Source organism: Ovis aries, chromosome 14 (genome assembly GCF_016772045.2).
Source record: "Ovis aries strain OAR_USU_Benz2616 breed Rambouillet chromosome 14, ARS-UI_Ramb_v3.0, whole genome shotgun sequence".
Taxonomy (NCBI): Eukaryota; Metazoa; Chordata; class Mammalia; order Artiodactyla; family Bovidae; genus Ovis; species Ovis aries.
Genome location: NC_056067.1, coordinates 4,666,766 through 4,683,439, shown reverse-complemented (window position 1 = coordinate 4,683,439; position 16,674 = coordinate 4,666,766). Strand labels below are relative to the sequence as shown.

At 49.1% G+C, this 16,674-nt stretch overlaps 1 protein-coding gene across 1 annotated transcript in view; it reads right to left on the bottom strand.

The window, feature by feature from the left end:
- Positions 1–1,348: 1,348 nt before the first annotated feature.
- The window catches only part of VAT1L (vesicle amine transport 1 like), a 169,860-nt gene continuing 154,534 nt past the window's right edge, over positions 1,349–16,674 (bottom strand). The window contains exons 8-9 of the mRNA XM_004014921.5: positions 6,568–6,651; positions 1,349–3,961 (exon numbers count right to left, since the gene is read on the bottom strand). Of these exons, the coding sequence (XP_004014970.3) occupies positions 3,863–3,961; positions 6,568–6,651 (183 nt within the window). The 3' untranslated portion in view covers positions 1,349–3,862. The remainder of the gene's footprint in view (positions 3,962–6,567; positions 6,652–16,674) is intronic.

The window sequence follows — 16,674 nt, the reverse complement described above, 5'->3', positions numbered from 1 at the left end:
TGTATGTGGCATTTTATTAACATGCGACCTAGCTCCAATATTTTGGGCTTCCTACAAAGAAGGAAAGAAGAAGCCTCCCTAATCATGAATTCCTCCTTCACAAAACCTTTGCCCTTGGAGATTCACTTCTGTGCATCTCTTTTTGATAACCTTGAGGATATTGATTTGATCATGAAAATGAAAATGGTTGAGATGTGTGAGGTTTAAAATAGCACTTCACTGTACACTTGGATCATACGCTGGGCCAAAAAAATGCTTCTTGATGTGCATATTATTTGCTGCAAAACAAAACAAATTGCCAAATGTATCCTTGAAGTCAGAGGAAAGGGAATCCCTGAAGAGCTTCTAGTGAGAAGGGACGGTAACTTGAAGTGCATTGTATGTTGCTGCTGCTGCTGCTGCTAAGTCGCTTCAGTCGTGTCCGACTCTGTGCGACCCCATAGATGGCAGCCCACCAGGCTCCCCCGTCCCTGGGATTCTCCAGACAAGAACACTGGAGTGTGTTGCCATTTCCTTCTCCAATGCATGAAAGTGAAAAGTGAAAGCGAAGTCGCTCAGTCGTGTCCGACTCTTAGCGACCCCATGGACTGCAGCCTCCCAGGCTCCTCTGCCCATGGGATTTTCCAGGCAAGAGTACTGGAGTGGGGTGCCATTGCCTTCTCCGGCATTGTATGTTACTGCTTATTTAAGCCAGGAAGCATATGGGGCAGGTAAGGGCAAGCATTCTACTGTGGCTTTAAATCCTGGCTCCACCACTTCCTAGCTGTGTGATCTTGGTGCAAAACCTGTCTTCAGTTTTTTCACCTGTAAAATGGGCATAGCGATGGAGTGCACTTCTTAAGGCTGTTGGGAGGGCAAGAGAGTGTATTTATATATACATATATATACAAGTTGTGTGTGTGTGTGTGCGTGTGTGTGCGTGTATATATACTCAGCATGAGGGAAGCTAAATGCCTTTTTTCAAAGCTTGTGCTTAGTCGCTCAGTTGCTCAGTCGTGTCTGACTTTTTGCAACTCTGTGGACTGGATTCTCCAGGAAAGAATACTGGAGTGGGTTGCCATTCCCTTCCCCAGGGGGTCTTTCTGACCCAGGGTTTGAACCCCAGTCTCCTGCATTGCAGGCAGATTCTCTACCATCTGAGCCACGAGAGAAGCCCCTTTAAAGGCTTGTCTCATCACAACTCCTATTTTTTCTATGTAGCCTTTAGTTCCCTCATCAGAGGATTCTTCTCAGACATGTTTTATTTATATATATGCATTTTCTCTTTTAGCCACTGGTGCCTTGTGTTTTAACAGCAGGACTGTTTTTGCAACAACTATGTATGTAGAATAACCGATGCCAGGCAAGGTTATGCTATGCTGAATACTTTTATTTGTGTTTTTTAATGTAAACATGATTTGCTTTGTAGGCACAATATAACGAAAGCTCTAAAGCCACAGATACGTTAGACAATGCTTCAGTTCCCTCGTATCAAGCTGACATTACGGAGAAGCCTGCACAGTTCCTTTAAGGCAACCTGAGACATTCTGTACACTTCCTTCAGGAATACAACCACGTGACGGCAAAGATGCTTCTAACAAGAGTGTTAAACGGTTAATTTTGATACTTTGATCTCCGCCCCCCACCCTGCCCCGGTCTTCACGGCATTAGTTGATCTTATTGGTCAAACACTAGTTTCCTCTTCTCCTTCTGTATTTCACGGAGACAAAAGGGTTTTCTTTAACTCACCAGCACAATTTGTGATTAAAGTTGAAAACACAGACTTGGGGAAGAAGGTCTTTTCATGCTAATCCGCTGGACATAACAAAGGGCATTTGGCTTCTGAAGGGACAGTTCTGTTTCCCCAGCCAGAGAAGAGGCCTGCGATGCTCATGGGTATCTGCTCCCCCAGCCCCTGCAAATGCCATTTCTGTCTAGCTCACCAGGAATGTCACTTGGGTAGCTGCTCTTCTTAAGACCTCATGGAACACTTGGCTGTGGCAGAAACATGACCAGGAGCACAGCATTTAGCAGAAGTGTTGGGAGAGGGGGGAATACAACCTCTATGTTATCTTTCTGAAGTGGCCAAGACCTGGACTACTGGCGTGTCCTGGGGTAGGGAGAGAAGCTGATGTTGGCGTCTTCTTTTGAGAGACACGTGTCCCTTTGCTCATCAGATGGTGTCACCCTTTCTCATCTTCATAGCTTACATGTACATACAATGAGGAGACACTTCTTTCAGATAAATATTTGGCATAAATAAGTCATCATCAGAAGCTTAAGATAGGGGGGGAAAAGCAAATGTTCAGGGAGGTGACATTTGTTACAAAGGGACTTAGAGAATAAAACAGGTAATTGCTGAGATGCGTTCAATGCCATCACTTGAGGAAAGAGTGGGTTCTACCCTAAGGCTCAGTGGTGGAGAGATCGGGCCATGTGGGAGCCCTCTGGTGTCTTGCAGAATGCAGGTGAGTTGGGGTGCTAACCGTGTGGGCTCCTGTGTCCCCAGCTTGGTTTGCTAGTGATGGAATCGACCCCTTAGGGCAACAGGACTGCAAGAAGGTGATGAGGACCCCCACCCCCATCTCCGTGGATTCACTGATTCTCTTTCTCTTCCTCCAGAGGAATTGTTCACCTCAAGCCATGTCAAGTGGGGTGGGGCTAGGGGTGAGCTCCTTAGGAATTTGGGAGCTGGAAGGTTCATCAAGGCTGTCGATCAAGTAGTTTGGCCCCTGATTTCTGAAAAGCAGGGTCTTGCAAAGAGTCTGCACCATGATTTTTTATTTCAGAGGAGAGGAACGCACATTTGGCATCAGATAATAAACATCAACCTTTTGTATCACTAGAGTTTGTTACATGTAGGAACATGCTTTGGCAAGAAAAAGAGATACTCATTGATTTTTCCCCCCAGATAGGACTCAAGAAGGGGGTCTTCCCTGGGGAAGAAGGGGAATCTACGGTAAAGTTGGTTATCCAGTACCTGGAAATGAAAATAACAAGAAGGGTAATGCCATGGTAAGTGTGTAAAGAGAGGCAGGTCTCAGGAGTGACTTTGAAACAGTCCTGCACCTGGGGCACTTTCTTCAGATGGGATCTATACAGCAGGGAGAGGGTTTTGCTCTCGTGATGGGGTTTCAGAGGAGGAATCCCTATGGCTGGTCCTCACACTTTGCTGTTGACCTATCTTTTGTCCTGAAAAATGCACATCTCTTTCCCTGTGTTTGTGGTTAAGAACAGGTGAAGGGATCGAGCATCAGAGGGTGGGAGGAGGGTCTTCCAACCTTTTGACCATGAAACACCTGAATGAAGGTGAAGAGGTTGCCTCTTCAGTGGGAGGAAGGAGAGTACGACTTGGGGAGATCTTACAGTTAATGGGCTCGTGAAAACATCTCCCGGCCTACCCTCTTTCTGCCGGCCAAACTGGCAAGTGCTCCTCTTGGAAGCATGGGCGGCTGGCAGCAAAAAGGATCACTGGCCTGAAGAATTCTTGGATCTGGACAGTGCTCTGTGATAACACCTTTCAACCCAAACTCGTCTTTGCCCACGTCTGGCCTCCTAAGCAACGGACCTGTGGGCTCGTATCAATTTGCAAGGCTGTTCTAGAACTGTCGAGAAGGACCCAAAGATGGATGGTTTTGAAACAGAGAAGAGGGCAGAGTGGAAAATACACAGATGGGGGAGGGACGTAATACTGTGTGATATGGGCTTGGCACTTAATTTCAAAAACAACAGTGATCAACAGCTTTTTTTTTAGCTCGGCTGACAGCAGACAAACACAACACGCGCTGGACTACAGCACTGGTTCACTGGGGCACAGGAGGGTTTTCTCAGCTGGATCCTCTTCTCCCAAAGCACCCCTCCGTCCTCCTGCCTGGGCCGCGGGCTACTGGATGAAGGGCATCCTCTCCTTGTTCTCACCGTCTCCCTCGTGGTCCTCCTCCTCTTCGCCCGCCTCGCTGGTCTCTGTGCTGTCGTTGGCCATCTGTAATCCAACAGAAACAGGGATCGGCCTCTGACTCTCAGCACCACCCCCTCCCTCGTGGTCTAACCTGGAGCTGGACTTTCCCTCTCGGCCACTGACAAATGCAGGGCCTTCTCCCTGAGCTCCACCGCTCCACCCTCCTGCCCGTGCAATGCCCGCTTCCCTTTAGCACGCAGCCCGCCTCCTCAAGGAAGCCTCGCCAGACTTCTCGAATGGGAACCGTCCCCCTGTAGGGACGGCTCCTCTGTGGCCCGGATCCACGGCTACCATGTCCCATTCATACACCTGGCTTGTGGACAGATGACACCCTGCCCCGCTGTGGGGACTGCAGGCGACAGGGCCGATGACCCAGGCTCCTGCTTTCTTCTGTTTTCTCTTCTGCGGCTGGCGCAGAGCCTGGCACATGCAGGAAGGCAGTGCACACTTCAGAGCAGCAAGCACACAGTGGTGAGAGTTCTCCCTCATTAGCACGTGCTCCACATTCCGTAGTGCCAGGTGCCTACGTCCATCACCCCGCCTTCTCTCTTCTCAGCAGCCATGAAGCAGTAGCCGTAGCAATAGCCACTGCTGGCGGTTTTGCAGCGGTCCAAAGGGAGACTCAGGTGACGTGTAAGTGGGAAGCGTGAGGCAGCGGAGGTCAGCAGGCTGCAGAGAAGGTCGCCAGCCCTCTCTAGGGCCGGGGCAGATGCCAGGCCCGGAGCGGGGGCGCCGTCTGATGCCGCGGGGTGAGCGGGCAGCAGCTCCGTCCAGGCTGCTGAGACGGAGCCCCACTGCGCTAGCGTGTCCACATCAGGAGAAGGCCCCCGCAGAACAGATGCTCCCGGTGCTTGTAGGCATGTCCACTTCCACACCTTCGGCCTGCCTGCTGCCCCCACGCCTTGTAGCCCAGATGGTTTCGAGTGGCGGGTGTGCGCCCTCCAGTGGGTTCAGTGGGGCAGACTCAGGGCCCTTGACACCCCCTGAGCTCTGACAGTGGCTGTTCCGCCAGGAGAGCGTGCCTCTGGGAGCCCCTCACTGCACACACCCCCCCACACACACACACATGTGCTGCGGGGCAGTGTCGCGGCCCCACAGAGCCCAGACCCTGTGCTGTTTGCTCTCCCTAGAAATACCCTCACCACTGGCTGCCTCTCCTTCAAGCCTCCTCTCCATCCAGGAGGGACAGGCCCCTCCCGCCAAGAGATGCTCCCTGGGCCGCAGGTCTGAGGTGCCCATCTGCCATCAGCTCAGGTCCCAGGGGTGAAAACCCCCCTGAGCTCCAGCAATGAGGACAGCAACACCTGCCACGGCCAGCCTGGGCTTTCACTCGGAAAGGTGGCTTTGCAGCTCCTGTCCTGTTGAGAATCTGCCTGTGGTCAAGCAGGCTTTCCTACCAGCCCCACCACCCAGCAGGACCTCAGGTATAATGGACAGGCAGGAAGCCAGGAACAACTCCGGTGCTTGAGAGCAATAAGTGGTCCAGCCAGGCGCTAGACGCCCTCCTCTGATGGGACTGAAATAGACTGAGTCACGGGTTTAAAAAACAACACAGGTGCACAGAAGACCTGCGATTCTAGCCTAACCGTGACCCCTTATCTGCCTCCAAACACTTGCTGGCCCAGTCCTGGGACCTAGAAAGCATTTTAAAAGTTATATGCAGGTTGTTATCAGTCACTTCCATGTTGTAAAATATCCTCTCACAAAACTGTCCTTCATTGTGTGAAATGGCCATCATACCCAAACCACATTCTGGTTACAAAAGCAAGGAAACAGTTTTTAAAGCATACACATTGGACTAAACATGCCAGGATTTTACTTCTTCTTTTATCAACCACTGATGCAGCTCCAAAGCTAAACACGTGAGAAAACAAACCAAAAATCTTCCCGAGTATGTTCTTGGTTAAACCTTCCCTAGAATTTAGTTTGCATGAGACAAAGTTTTATGCATGTCATTGTAACTGACTTATGAGGGCACGTTCAGACCCAGTTTACAGACAGTGGAGCTGAAGCCAGGGTGACAACGACCGCCCAGGTCATGCAGGGGTTCAGAGCAGGGCTCAGGATCCATGCAGCCTGGGGGCAGTCTGCGTGTTGACCGCCACACTGCAGAGCCCCTCAAGGGACCCTTGCATGCGAGTCTGGGATGTGTGTGTGACATGCTTCACTCCTGAGGGACAGGGTGTGTGTGGGGGGTCCCCACATGTAAGGGTGTGGTCCTGGTAAGAGAAAACAAAAGCCCTGGGTCCAGCAGGAGGCAGCTCGGAGGCGGGTGGCATCACTTTGTTGGGGATCTGAATGTGAGTTTATGAACCTTTACCAGGAATTCCTCCCACCTGTAGCCAAGAATGAGCTCGGGTAACAGGCACGGGCTGTGGTTTCTGTCCTCTCCCGTCTGCCGTCGGATGGCTCTGGAAATGTTCTCGCCGAAGCCTTTTCCTTTCCTTATTGGCGTTCATCCCAGCTGTGACTAACCCCTCACTCGATTACCTGGGGTCTCACCCACCAGCCCCAGCAGAGAGCTGAGAGCGCTGAAAGCTGAGAGCAGAGAGCTCTCCCCCACCCCACGTGTGCCTGCCTCTGAAAGCCCTCTCCTGCCGCAGCGAACAGACGCCTCTCCTTTGACTCACCAGTGGAGTCGGGGTCTTTTCTACGTCCAGAATTAACTTGCCGATGTTCCCTCGGTCGTGGATCCGCTGCATAGCCTCCTTCACCTGGGAGACAGGGAGACAAAGCGCTGGTGAGGTGAGACGTGACGTTCAGTTCAGTTCGGTTCAGTCGCTCAGTCGTGTCCGACTCTGCGACCCCGTGGACTGCAGCACGCCAGGCGTCCCTGTCCATCACCAACTCCCGGGGTTTACTCAGACTCATGCCCATCGAGTTGGCGACGCCATCCAGGTGACAAGAGGGCCTGGACAAGCCAAACCACTCGCTGTCCACCAGGGGGAGCTGCAGGCCAGGCTTAGCAGCTCAACCGGTGCTGGTTCCCAACCTAAATTCCGGTTGTCACTCACACCCTTCGCTGTTATGCAAGCAGTTTGGTTTCCTCGGTCTTAAAAAATGAGAGTGATAGCTCCAGAAATGAAAAGAGGAACATTTCTTAAAAAAAAAAAAAAAAAAAGAACTTGGGGAGGAAAGGCCTGTGGAGTTCCAAGAGTTACATGCTGCAGAAAGTGTCAGGGCCCATTAGCCAGAGCAAATTTTGACCGATAAAATTATAAGATTATTTTTCTAGGGTCATTTGTCCCCAGCTTACTCAAATGTTACATAATCTGATTCGCAGTTTGGCTAAAATGGCCCATGACCCAGGTTGAACTACATTCAGGAACATTTTCCCCACCCAAGTGGAGACCTCTCCAGAACTAGCATTTTCCCCAGTGAGGGGGCTTCCTGTTTCTCCTCAAATGATGAGGGCTTGTCAGACAAGCACACAGACGCCTCCGGGGGCCCCCTTTGCAAAGGCAGGTGTGGACGGAGTGTGATGGAGGCTTCCAGCATTTCATTGTTGCTGTATGGAAAATGAATACTCGGGGGTGCTGTGAGGATGAGATAAAAGAAGGAAATCGCAACAACGCCAAGCTTGGGGAGGATAAGTCCTCCACACCTCTTAGTAAAATCTAACTGGGAATGCAACATCTCTTGATTTTTTTTTTTAAAAGAAACAGATCTAGTTAAAATATTTTTCCTGAAGTTTCAGTTTTAAACAAATTTGTTTATGCATTCATTCAATCCACAAATATTCACTAATTGTTTCTTATAGGCTAGGTGCCGTATCTTAATTTTTTAAAAAATAAATTAGGGTGTCTCTCTGCCTTTGAGGCACTCAATCTGGGGTTTATGGAGCAGTGTATGCTTATAGAAAAACTAAAGCCAGCTTCCTGTTTGAATGAAAACTTGACAGAGCCATTAAAAGATGCACATTCTAATTGCTTTTCTGGGACTTTTGTCCTAAAGACACAATTCAAATAATGGGGAAAAAAATTACCACAGATAAGATACTCAATTGCTTTCACTGGCAAGACACTGGAGCAACTTATATGTCACAGAATAAGGGAGTGGTCAAGTAAATCGAAGTTCTGACATATATCTACTGATTGGAAATGTTTTGTGGCTGTTAAAGTGCTAGTTATAAAGACTGTGCAGTAGGATTAAATGCCTTTATAATACAGTTAAATGAGAAAATCCAGGTGCATAACTTTACATCTCCATAAAAATATGGGCACCCTACAATAATTAGAAAGAGATTTAAATATAAAACATTATGTAGGGGAAATAGGCGCCTTTCAATTCTAATGTCCACACCCTGTTATCTGGTAACCTGTTGTCAAACCAGTGTTCATTATAAATTCAATGTATCTTTAAATGCGTTCTTTGGACAAGGAAGCGCTGGTTAGAATCATCCTCTTTTGCAGACTGATAGCATCCTGTGATTGTTGAGTTCCCTGTCCCTGATACATAATCCAGGAAGTTTCTCCTATTTCTGTGATGAACATTGCTTTCCAAGTGCTTTCATATTTTGGTGCTGACAGCTACTGTTTACTAAGAATCTTTAAGTATTGTGGCAGGCAGCTTCTAAAACTGCTCCCAACCCCCGCCTGGGACTCACCTTCGTGTGTATCCCCACAACCCCTTCACCCTCACCATTAAATGTGAGCTGGACCCAGCAACCAGCTTCTAACAAACTGAATATAGCAAAAGTGATGGGACGTCCCTTCCTGATTAGGAAGACTGACTTCTGTCTTGCAGTCTGTCTCTTTCGCTGACTCTTCTCGCTTTCTTGTTCTGATGATACAAACTGTCATGTGAGCTGCTCTATGGAGAGGACCCCCCGGCCCCCGCCCCTGCCCCTCACCGTGGCAAGGAACGGAGGGAGAACTCCAGCCAACAGCCAATGAGAAGCTGATACGCTCCATCCAAAAGCCCCCAGGCTCTGGATCCTGCCGACAGCCAACAAGAGGGCTTGGAAGCAGGTCCTCCCTCAGTCCAGCCTTGAAATGAGGCCACAGCCTTGGCTGACAACTTGACTGCAGCCGGAGGACCCAGCTAAGCCCTGCCCAGAGTCCTCACCCACAGGAGCGGAGATCATGAAGTTATTGTAAGTCAGTAAGTCTTAGGGATTGGAGAAGGCAATGGCACCCCACTCCAGTACTCTTGCCTGGAAAATCCCATGGATGGAGGAGCCTGGTAGGCTGCAGTCCATGGGGTCGCCAAGAGTCGGACACGACTGAGCGACTTCACTTTCACTTTTCACTTTCATACATTGGAGAAGGAAATGGCAGCCCGCTCCAGTGTTCTTGCTTGGAGAATCCCAGGGACGAGGGAGCCTGGTGGGCTGCCGTCTATGGGGTCGCACAGAGTCGGACATGACTGAAGTGACTTAGCAGCAGCAGCAGCAAGTCTTAGGGATAATTTGTCATGCAGCCACAGATAATTAATACATTGTTACCTCGAATGTGTAATTCTTCCCTTGCAAGACACATATTATCCCATTCTACAGATCACTACCTTGGTGCTCAAAGACATAAGCAATCTGTCCAAAGGTTACATGGCTATGGGCGACAGAATCGTGTTTCCGACTCAGATTTGTCAGACTTCAAAAACCAATGCTTTTCCCCAGTTCTGCCCAGAACATGCTGCTTCCTTTGATGCTCACATAATGGTTTCCCAGAATTCAGCTGTTTATTACCCAGGCAAGTTATTAAACACCTGGAAACTCCTTGGAGATTAGGAACGGGTTTTAAACTGCTTCTCCAATAAGGTAGAGCCCAGGGAGGCAGAAAAGCTCCTCCTGAAGTCAGGTGGTGCTAGGAAAAGAGCTCCCTGCCGGGCTGGCTCTAATCTGCATATGGTTTGCGCGTTTCTTTCTGAAATGAACTGACGCCTTGAAGTTCCGTACGTGGGGGATGGAGAAAGGATTAGGAATCTGATCCCCAGTCATGCTGTTTGAGCTTACAGTCCTCCTGGGCTGCTCTTGGGGGTGGGAAGAATCTTTTGTACAGCTCTCAGAGGGAAAGAAACTCAATACCGTTTTTTGATCAATTCTTTATGAAGCACAGCGTGAGGCATTTTACACATGTTGCTTCATTTTATCTGCACCTCAAGCCTCTTAGGTGACCATAGGCAGGCATCAGAGTTTCAACAGAGGAGAAACCCAAAGATGAAAAATCGAAGGGGTCTCTGGCAAGTCATCATCTGAATGGTGTGGGAACCACATGGGAATTGAGAGTGCAGCTTGCCCTTTCTAGGACTCTGGGAAAACCAGAGCACACGGGTCTCTGCTGTGCGCACCTCAAAACTTTCCTCCAACGACATCATCAAAAGATAAAATCTGCAAAGAGAGATGTTGCTCCCAAGTTGCCAGTTTATGAACTGAAGCACCTGCATGGGTGACAGTGCCCAGAAGATGGACGTGGTAACATCCAGAAAGCTGCTGATCTCCCTGTGGCTGCCAGGGAGCTTTCTCTAAAGCATGCCTCTGCTTGGATCTCTCCCCACTGCATTCGGGAGGAACAGCCAGCCGGTGCGGCACAGCCTGTCACAGTGACCACTAGCTGCCCGCGACACTGAGCACTTGAGCCACAGCCATCCCAGCTGTGATGTGCTGGGGCTGTGACATGCACAGCAGCTTCAGTGACTCCATCGTAATGAAAAGGGGTGCAGGCTCTGCTTCATGTCAGGAGACGGCCAGGCACATTCAGTGCATGGAGCAGGGCACGGAAGCCAGTGCTCTGGGACAGCACAGAGGGATGGGTGGGGAGGGCGGTGGGGGGCTCAGGATGGGGGACACATGTGTGCCCATGGCTGATTCGTGTCGACGTATGGCAAAAACCACCACAATATTGTAAAGCAATGAGCCTCCAATTAAAATCCTGAATTTAAAAATATCGAAACAATAGCCTTTTAAATATCTTGGGTAAAGGAAAACATGATTAAAATTAATTTCACCTATTTCTACGTTTCTGCCTGTGAAAGTGAAAATGTTAGTTGCTCAGTCGTGTCTAACTCTTTGTGACCCTATGGACTGTAGCCTGCCAGGCTCCTCTGTCCGTGGGATTCTCCAGGTAGGAATACTGGAGTGGATTGCTGTGCCCTCCAGGGGATCTTCCTGACCCAGGGATCGAGCCCACGTCTCACGTCTCCTGCTATTTTTTGGCAGGAGGTTTTTTTGGGTTTTGTTGGGTTCTTTACCACTAGCACCACCTAGGAAGCCCCAGTTAGACCCAGTTAGAAGTGTAAAAGGAAGCTGCTGAGATTCATTTTAATAATATATTTTCTTTAACCAGATTATTATCTATTATATTATATACCTTATATCTATAACCTTATTATCTATTATCTATCTGAAATATTATCATTTCAATGTATGCTAATATAATAAAAGCTATGGATGAAATATTAAGTGTTTGGAATCCAGGGTGTATTTTACTCTTGGAGCATGTCTCAGTTCAGACCAGCTACGCTCCAGTTGCTCACATCTGCCGTACTGGAGAGTGCGCCCGGATGGCAGGACAGCGGCACCGACCTCAGGGATCCCAGTGCCAAGGAGCATCTGGCATATGACAGCTTCCAGAGCGAATGAATGAACAAGCAAGGGAGTCGACTTGTGGGGAGAGTAAGCCATCGCGTGGCTGAGCCGGCCCAGAGGTTCCTGTCTGGTCCGTGCCACATCCCAGAGCCCCCGGCCCAGGTGGCCTGCTTGGTGGCTGCCAGGGTGGCCCAGTGCAGTCTGCTCACAGTCAGGGTGTGGTCATCGCATCCAGTCTGACACACCCCTGCCAGCTGTGGGAGAGATGGACTGACTGCAGACAGGATCCCAGCTGTGGGGCTGGCCAGAGCTGGTCTCAGCAGCTGGATTCTCCAGCCCATGTGGATGGTGGCAGGAGGCAGGGGTGATATCCCCACCTCCCAGGCTGCGCTTTGGCTGAGCAACATCATTCCAGCACCTCTTTGCTCCCCATATTCTTGATGTGTTATTCCGTCCACCTGTCCATTCGGTCTGTCACTCATGCAACAGTGCCAAAGCCCTTTTCCAAGAGCTGTGTGCGGAGCAGTGGTCGAAACAGACGCACTCTCTCTGTCCAGAAGGAATCACAGTGTCACTTACTAAGCAGGCTGATCATCATAAGAAGAGTTTCATGATCTGAAAATCGTTTATTTCACCCCACTGGGTGACAACCCGTCAGAGTTGATTGCGTGCCCCCAGTTTGCCTTTCAACCAAGTCCTGCAGCCTTCAAGCTGGTGTTCACGCATGACCCCCGAGGGACATGTGCTTGGCTCAGACTGTGTTCACAGAGGAAGACTAGCTGTGGTCATTCTTATTTCCTCCTGCAACGGATCTCGGAGAAGTGGTTTTCTGGAAGTTGTGGGAAATGATGATGAGCAAACCCACAAGGTCCCAGCCATCATGAAGCTCATGGTCTTACAGAGACACAGACTTAACCAAAATGAATCAAATAAGTGTAGCCTTGCCACTGGGTAATTCTGAGATGGTGTTAAGAGAATGTGGATAGGGGAGCTGACCTGGTTAGGAAGATCATGGAAAACTCTGAAGAAGAAGGGACAGTTGAGCTGGCTTTTAAAGGATGAGGAGAACAGGACTAGGAAAAGGAGTGGGAGAGGACCATCGCAAGAAGAGGGGGCCAAGTATGAAAGGAGAGACTGCAAAGAGGCCAGGGACATGAGGACAGAGAACACAAGTGAACATGGGGCAAGATGCTGGGGAAGCTGGCTGGGGGTGTTGGCACCCCGTTCCAGAGCCTGCCCGGGTACAGTTGCCCAGTGCAGCTCAGACAGACCTGCACCCTCCAGGCATTTTCAGAGTGGTCAGTTCCTTCATGCTTGAGCAGTGAGGGTTAATGATGCTCCATCTTTGTTTGGGGTCTCATTTAATGTTTCACAATATTTCATTTCCTCTTCAATGTTGTGAAAGGCACAAATTCATTAGAGTACAAATGATACCACTTAATAACCAAAGCATTTGGCTTGTGCTATGAATAGTAATAAGCCTAGCCATCTAAAAGAGGAAAAAAATTAAGATGGATTATTCCATGGATCACTGTGTCTATTCGATGATAAATTAAAAGCTTTGAAAAAGAAGAAATGAGTAATACCCTAATTAAGAAGCACATCTACCTAACTCGTATTTGGAAGATGACTCCTATTAATGACATTCATCTTTGGGGGGAATGGATGATTGCTTAAAATCCAAAGTGGGTGTGGAAAAGCAACACATTCATTGCAGGTAGACTTGAAATCTGGGGCTTATGTTCTGTCGAGAAGCTGTGAGGATCTGAAGTGAGTGAGCCCTGAGGTTTTGACCTATGTGGAAGAGTGACTGAAAAAGTACAATGTCCAGAATCATGGTCTGACCCACTGGGAAAGCTGAGAAAAAAACATAGTTCATGTTGGGATTAGATGCAAATGGATCTGTGCAATGATGCAAGGCGTGGGTTAGGGCGGGGCATTTAAGGGGGTGCTCACTCCCAAGGTCATTTGAGTGGTGGTTTAGCACCCAAGAGTGAGTGCTTCCTTAAATTTTGCACCCTGGTCACCTACCTTGCCCCATTCTAGTTCTGGCACTGCACGGAAGCCAAATACTGTTAAAACAAGGAGACAGCAAGTTGTCATTTTAAAAGAAGTGTCTGCTTGGCCACAAAATAGTGTGGCTGGTCCAAGAAGATTTTTAAAGGGCCACTGGTAGGAGCACCGGCTTAGAAGAGGGACAGGATTATTTGGAGAGTGAGGAAGAGGGAAGAAAAAACAGCAAGACAGTAGAATCAGATGAAGCAACTGGTCCTTTTTTCCTGGGGAACCTAGATGACATTGACACTGACGATCAAGTATGCATTGCGGTCATGAGGAGTTCAAATGAAGTAGACATTGAGTTGAAAGCCAGAACTGGTCTGCAGAAATCTACAACCCATAATCAAGCCGCACTATATATTCTAGTCCTGTTGTATTTTGAACTAAAGCAAAAGATGAAAAAAAAAAAATCTAGTGAATTACCTCCAACATTTCTTTGATTTTCTTTAACAATGCTCCCCAGTGTCAAATTTGGATGGTGGAGTAGAATTAAGCTGGACACTTCAAGGATGCTTATTCCAACATATAAGTGAGGTCTGGGGGGAGGATTAAAAAAAAAAAACACGTGAAATGATTCTTGTTCCCTGCAGAAAAAAAATATCTGCTGTACAGTCTGTAAGAGAGATGTTTGAAGTGTTAGTTAGGAGAAGGAGGAGAATCAGGGGGAAATTCTTGGCAGGAATGAACTTACAGACTGAGACTTGAAGGTCAGGTAGAAGTTTGTCACTCAGCCAAGGAGAAGGACATAGAAATATTAAGAGTTTAAGGAAATATTGTTCTACTCCGAGGATGAGTCATTGACAGCCACCAGAACTCTGAGGGCGATGCTGGTGATGATGCTTTGAAAATCCTCTTGAATTAAGAGTCTCAAGTCTGCTGCAAACGGGTCACATCATTGCTTGAGCTCCCACCACTCCTGAAATCCCGCACAACAGTGGTAGAACTTATAGACTATCTTGTCAATGGATTCGTGCTTCAAATCCTTTAGCAAAATCCTCCAGCCAGGGAGAGAAACTCTTATTCCTGCTTGGAGGACTCTGATGCTGCTGCTGCTAAGTTGCTTCAGTCATGTCCGACTCTGTGCGACCCCATAGACGGCAGTGCATGAGGCTCCCCCATCCCTGGGATTGTCCAGGCAAGAACACTGGAGTGGGTTGCCAGTTCCTTCTCCAATGCATGAAATTGAAAAGTGAAAGTGAAATCGCTCAGTCGTGTCCGACTCTTTGCGACCCCATGGACTGCGGCCCACCAGGCTCCTCCGTCCATGGGATTTTCCAGGCAAGAGTGCTGGAGTGGGGTGCCATTGCCTTCTCCGTGGAGGACTCTAGTTCCTCACTAATAATGTCATCCCCTTGCCTCCAGATGATACTAGTTTTATTCATTCCCTGATGGATAATGACACTGAAGGATTTCCCCTGGAACAGTGTAACGTGGAAGTTATGGAAAAGGCTTAGAACTAAAAGGAGGCCAAAGACCCTTCCAAATCTTGAAAGTTCTCGTCTTTCCAAAGGGATGACGGCCAGAGCTGCTGACATTTAGGAAACTACAGTTTAGAAGGCAGAGGTGACCTTTCCTTAGATTTCCAGAGAAAGGGCTTGTTTGCAGGCTGTTTGGGGAGCATTTTTGTACCTAAGGGAACTGAGATAACATTGACTGTGTCATCTAGACATGGCTGTCATTTAGATAAGGGTTAGGATGTCTAGGGTGAAAATGAGCGGTGGCCAACAGGGGCAGATATGCCTGGGACAACTTGTCTGGGCACTGTAGGATTCAAGGAGTAGAAATAAAACAGTAATTGTGTTTGTAGAAGAGGCATTTGCAAGCAAAGCACTCCAGTGGAAAGCTGATCCTCCACTACTTTGAAGGGGATCTTGTGGATCCTCCACTAAGAGGAAGGCAGAGAAGGTTTCAGGCTCTAGACTGCAGTAATATAACCTGCCCTCAAGTTGCCCTAGGAGAAGGTGAAAGTCTCAGGGCAAGAGCCAAATCTAAAACTCAGGTAACTGTCAACGGCAAGGCAGTGGCAGTGCATCCCCCTGGGGCTGTGGGGGAGGATGCTCGCTCTCATCACAGCAGCAGGCACGTGACAAACGCTCAGCAGGCGCTTCACCAAGCAGAGCATTTTCTATGCCTGATCTCTGCGAGGTGAGCAGGAGCTTGTCAGACTGTCAATCAAGGGTATGTACAAATAGCCTCTCTTTTCTCCTGGAGCCCCTGTTGCTTGCGGAGGAGAGCTGAGATCACACAGGTTTGGCAAGGTGACGTGGCTTGTCCCAAGCCAAGCTGTAGGTTGTGACGATGTCAGCTTCAAACCGAGCCCTGTGAACCCCCAGGGCTTGGTGCACTGTTGCCCAGTGTGTGGAGCCGGGAGGAGGCAGGAGGTGGAGAGGAGGGGCCATGGGGCCCCCTGTAGGATGTGGTATTTCCTCTGCACTTCCACAAGCACCCTGTTGCCCCGGGTTGTAACACTTAATTCCATTCTCTCTTGAAGAGTTTTTCAGCCTAGGAAGCACCGACTTTTGGAGTCAGAGAATTCTTGGTTGCGGGGGCTGTCCTGTGCATCACAGAACATTTAGCAGCATCTCTGAGCTCTACTCACTAGATGCCGGTAGCACGCCCTTCGTGACAAAGGAAAATGTCCCCAGGCACTTGCCAAATGTCCCCTGGAGGGAAAGAATCAGCTCTAGCTGAGCCGGTGTGAGGTCTCAGTCCACTCTCCACGCCTCCCATTCAAGGGCAGACGCCTGCCTCCGCACAGTACGCACAGGACACCGTGGCCAGGGACTTGACACCAGAGACTGGTTTCTGCTCCATCCTCAGGACTAGGAAGAGAATGTGGCACACGGCGGGTGCTGCGTGGTCTCTGACCTCAAAACACTCTTTAGTTAGGTCAGGTGTTCGTAAAATGTGGACGGAAGACAACCTGTATCAGTGGGGTCACCACTGCTGAGCCTATTTGCAGGGCAGCAAAGGAGAGGCAGACACAGAGAACAGGCTTGTGGACACAGTGGGGGCAGGAGCGGGGGCCGGATTGGCGGAGTAGTATGGAAACATGCACCTTACCACGTGCAGAAAAGAGAGCCAGTGGGAATTTGCTGTTATGACACAAACTGTGTGCTCTGTGACAACCTAGAGGGGTGGGGTGGGGAGGGAG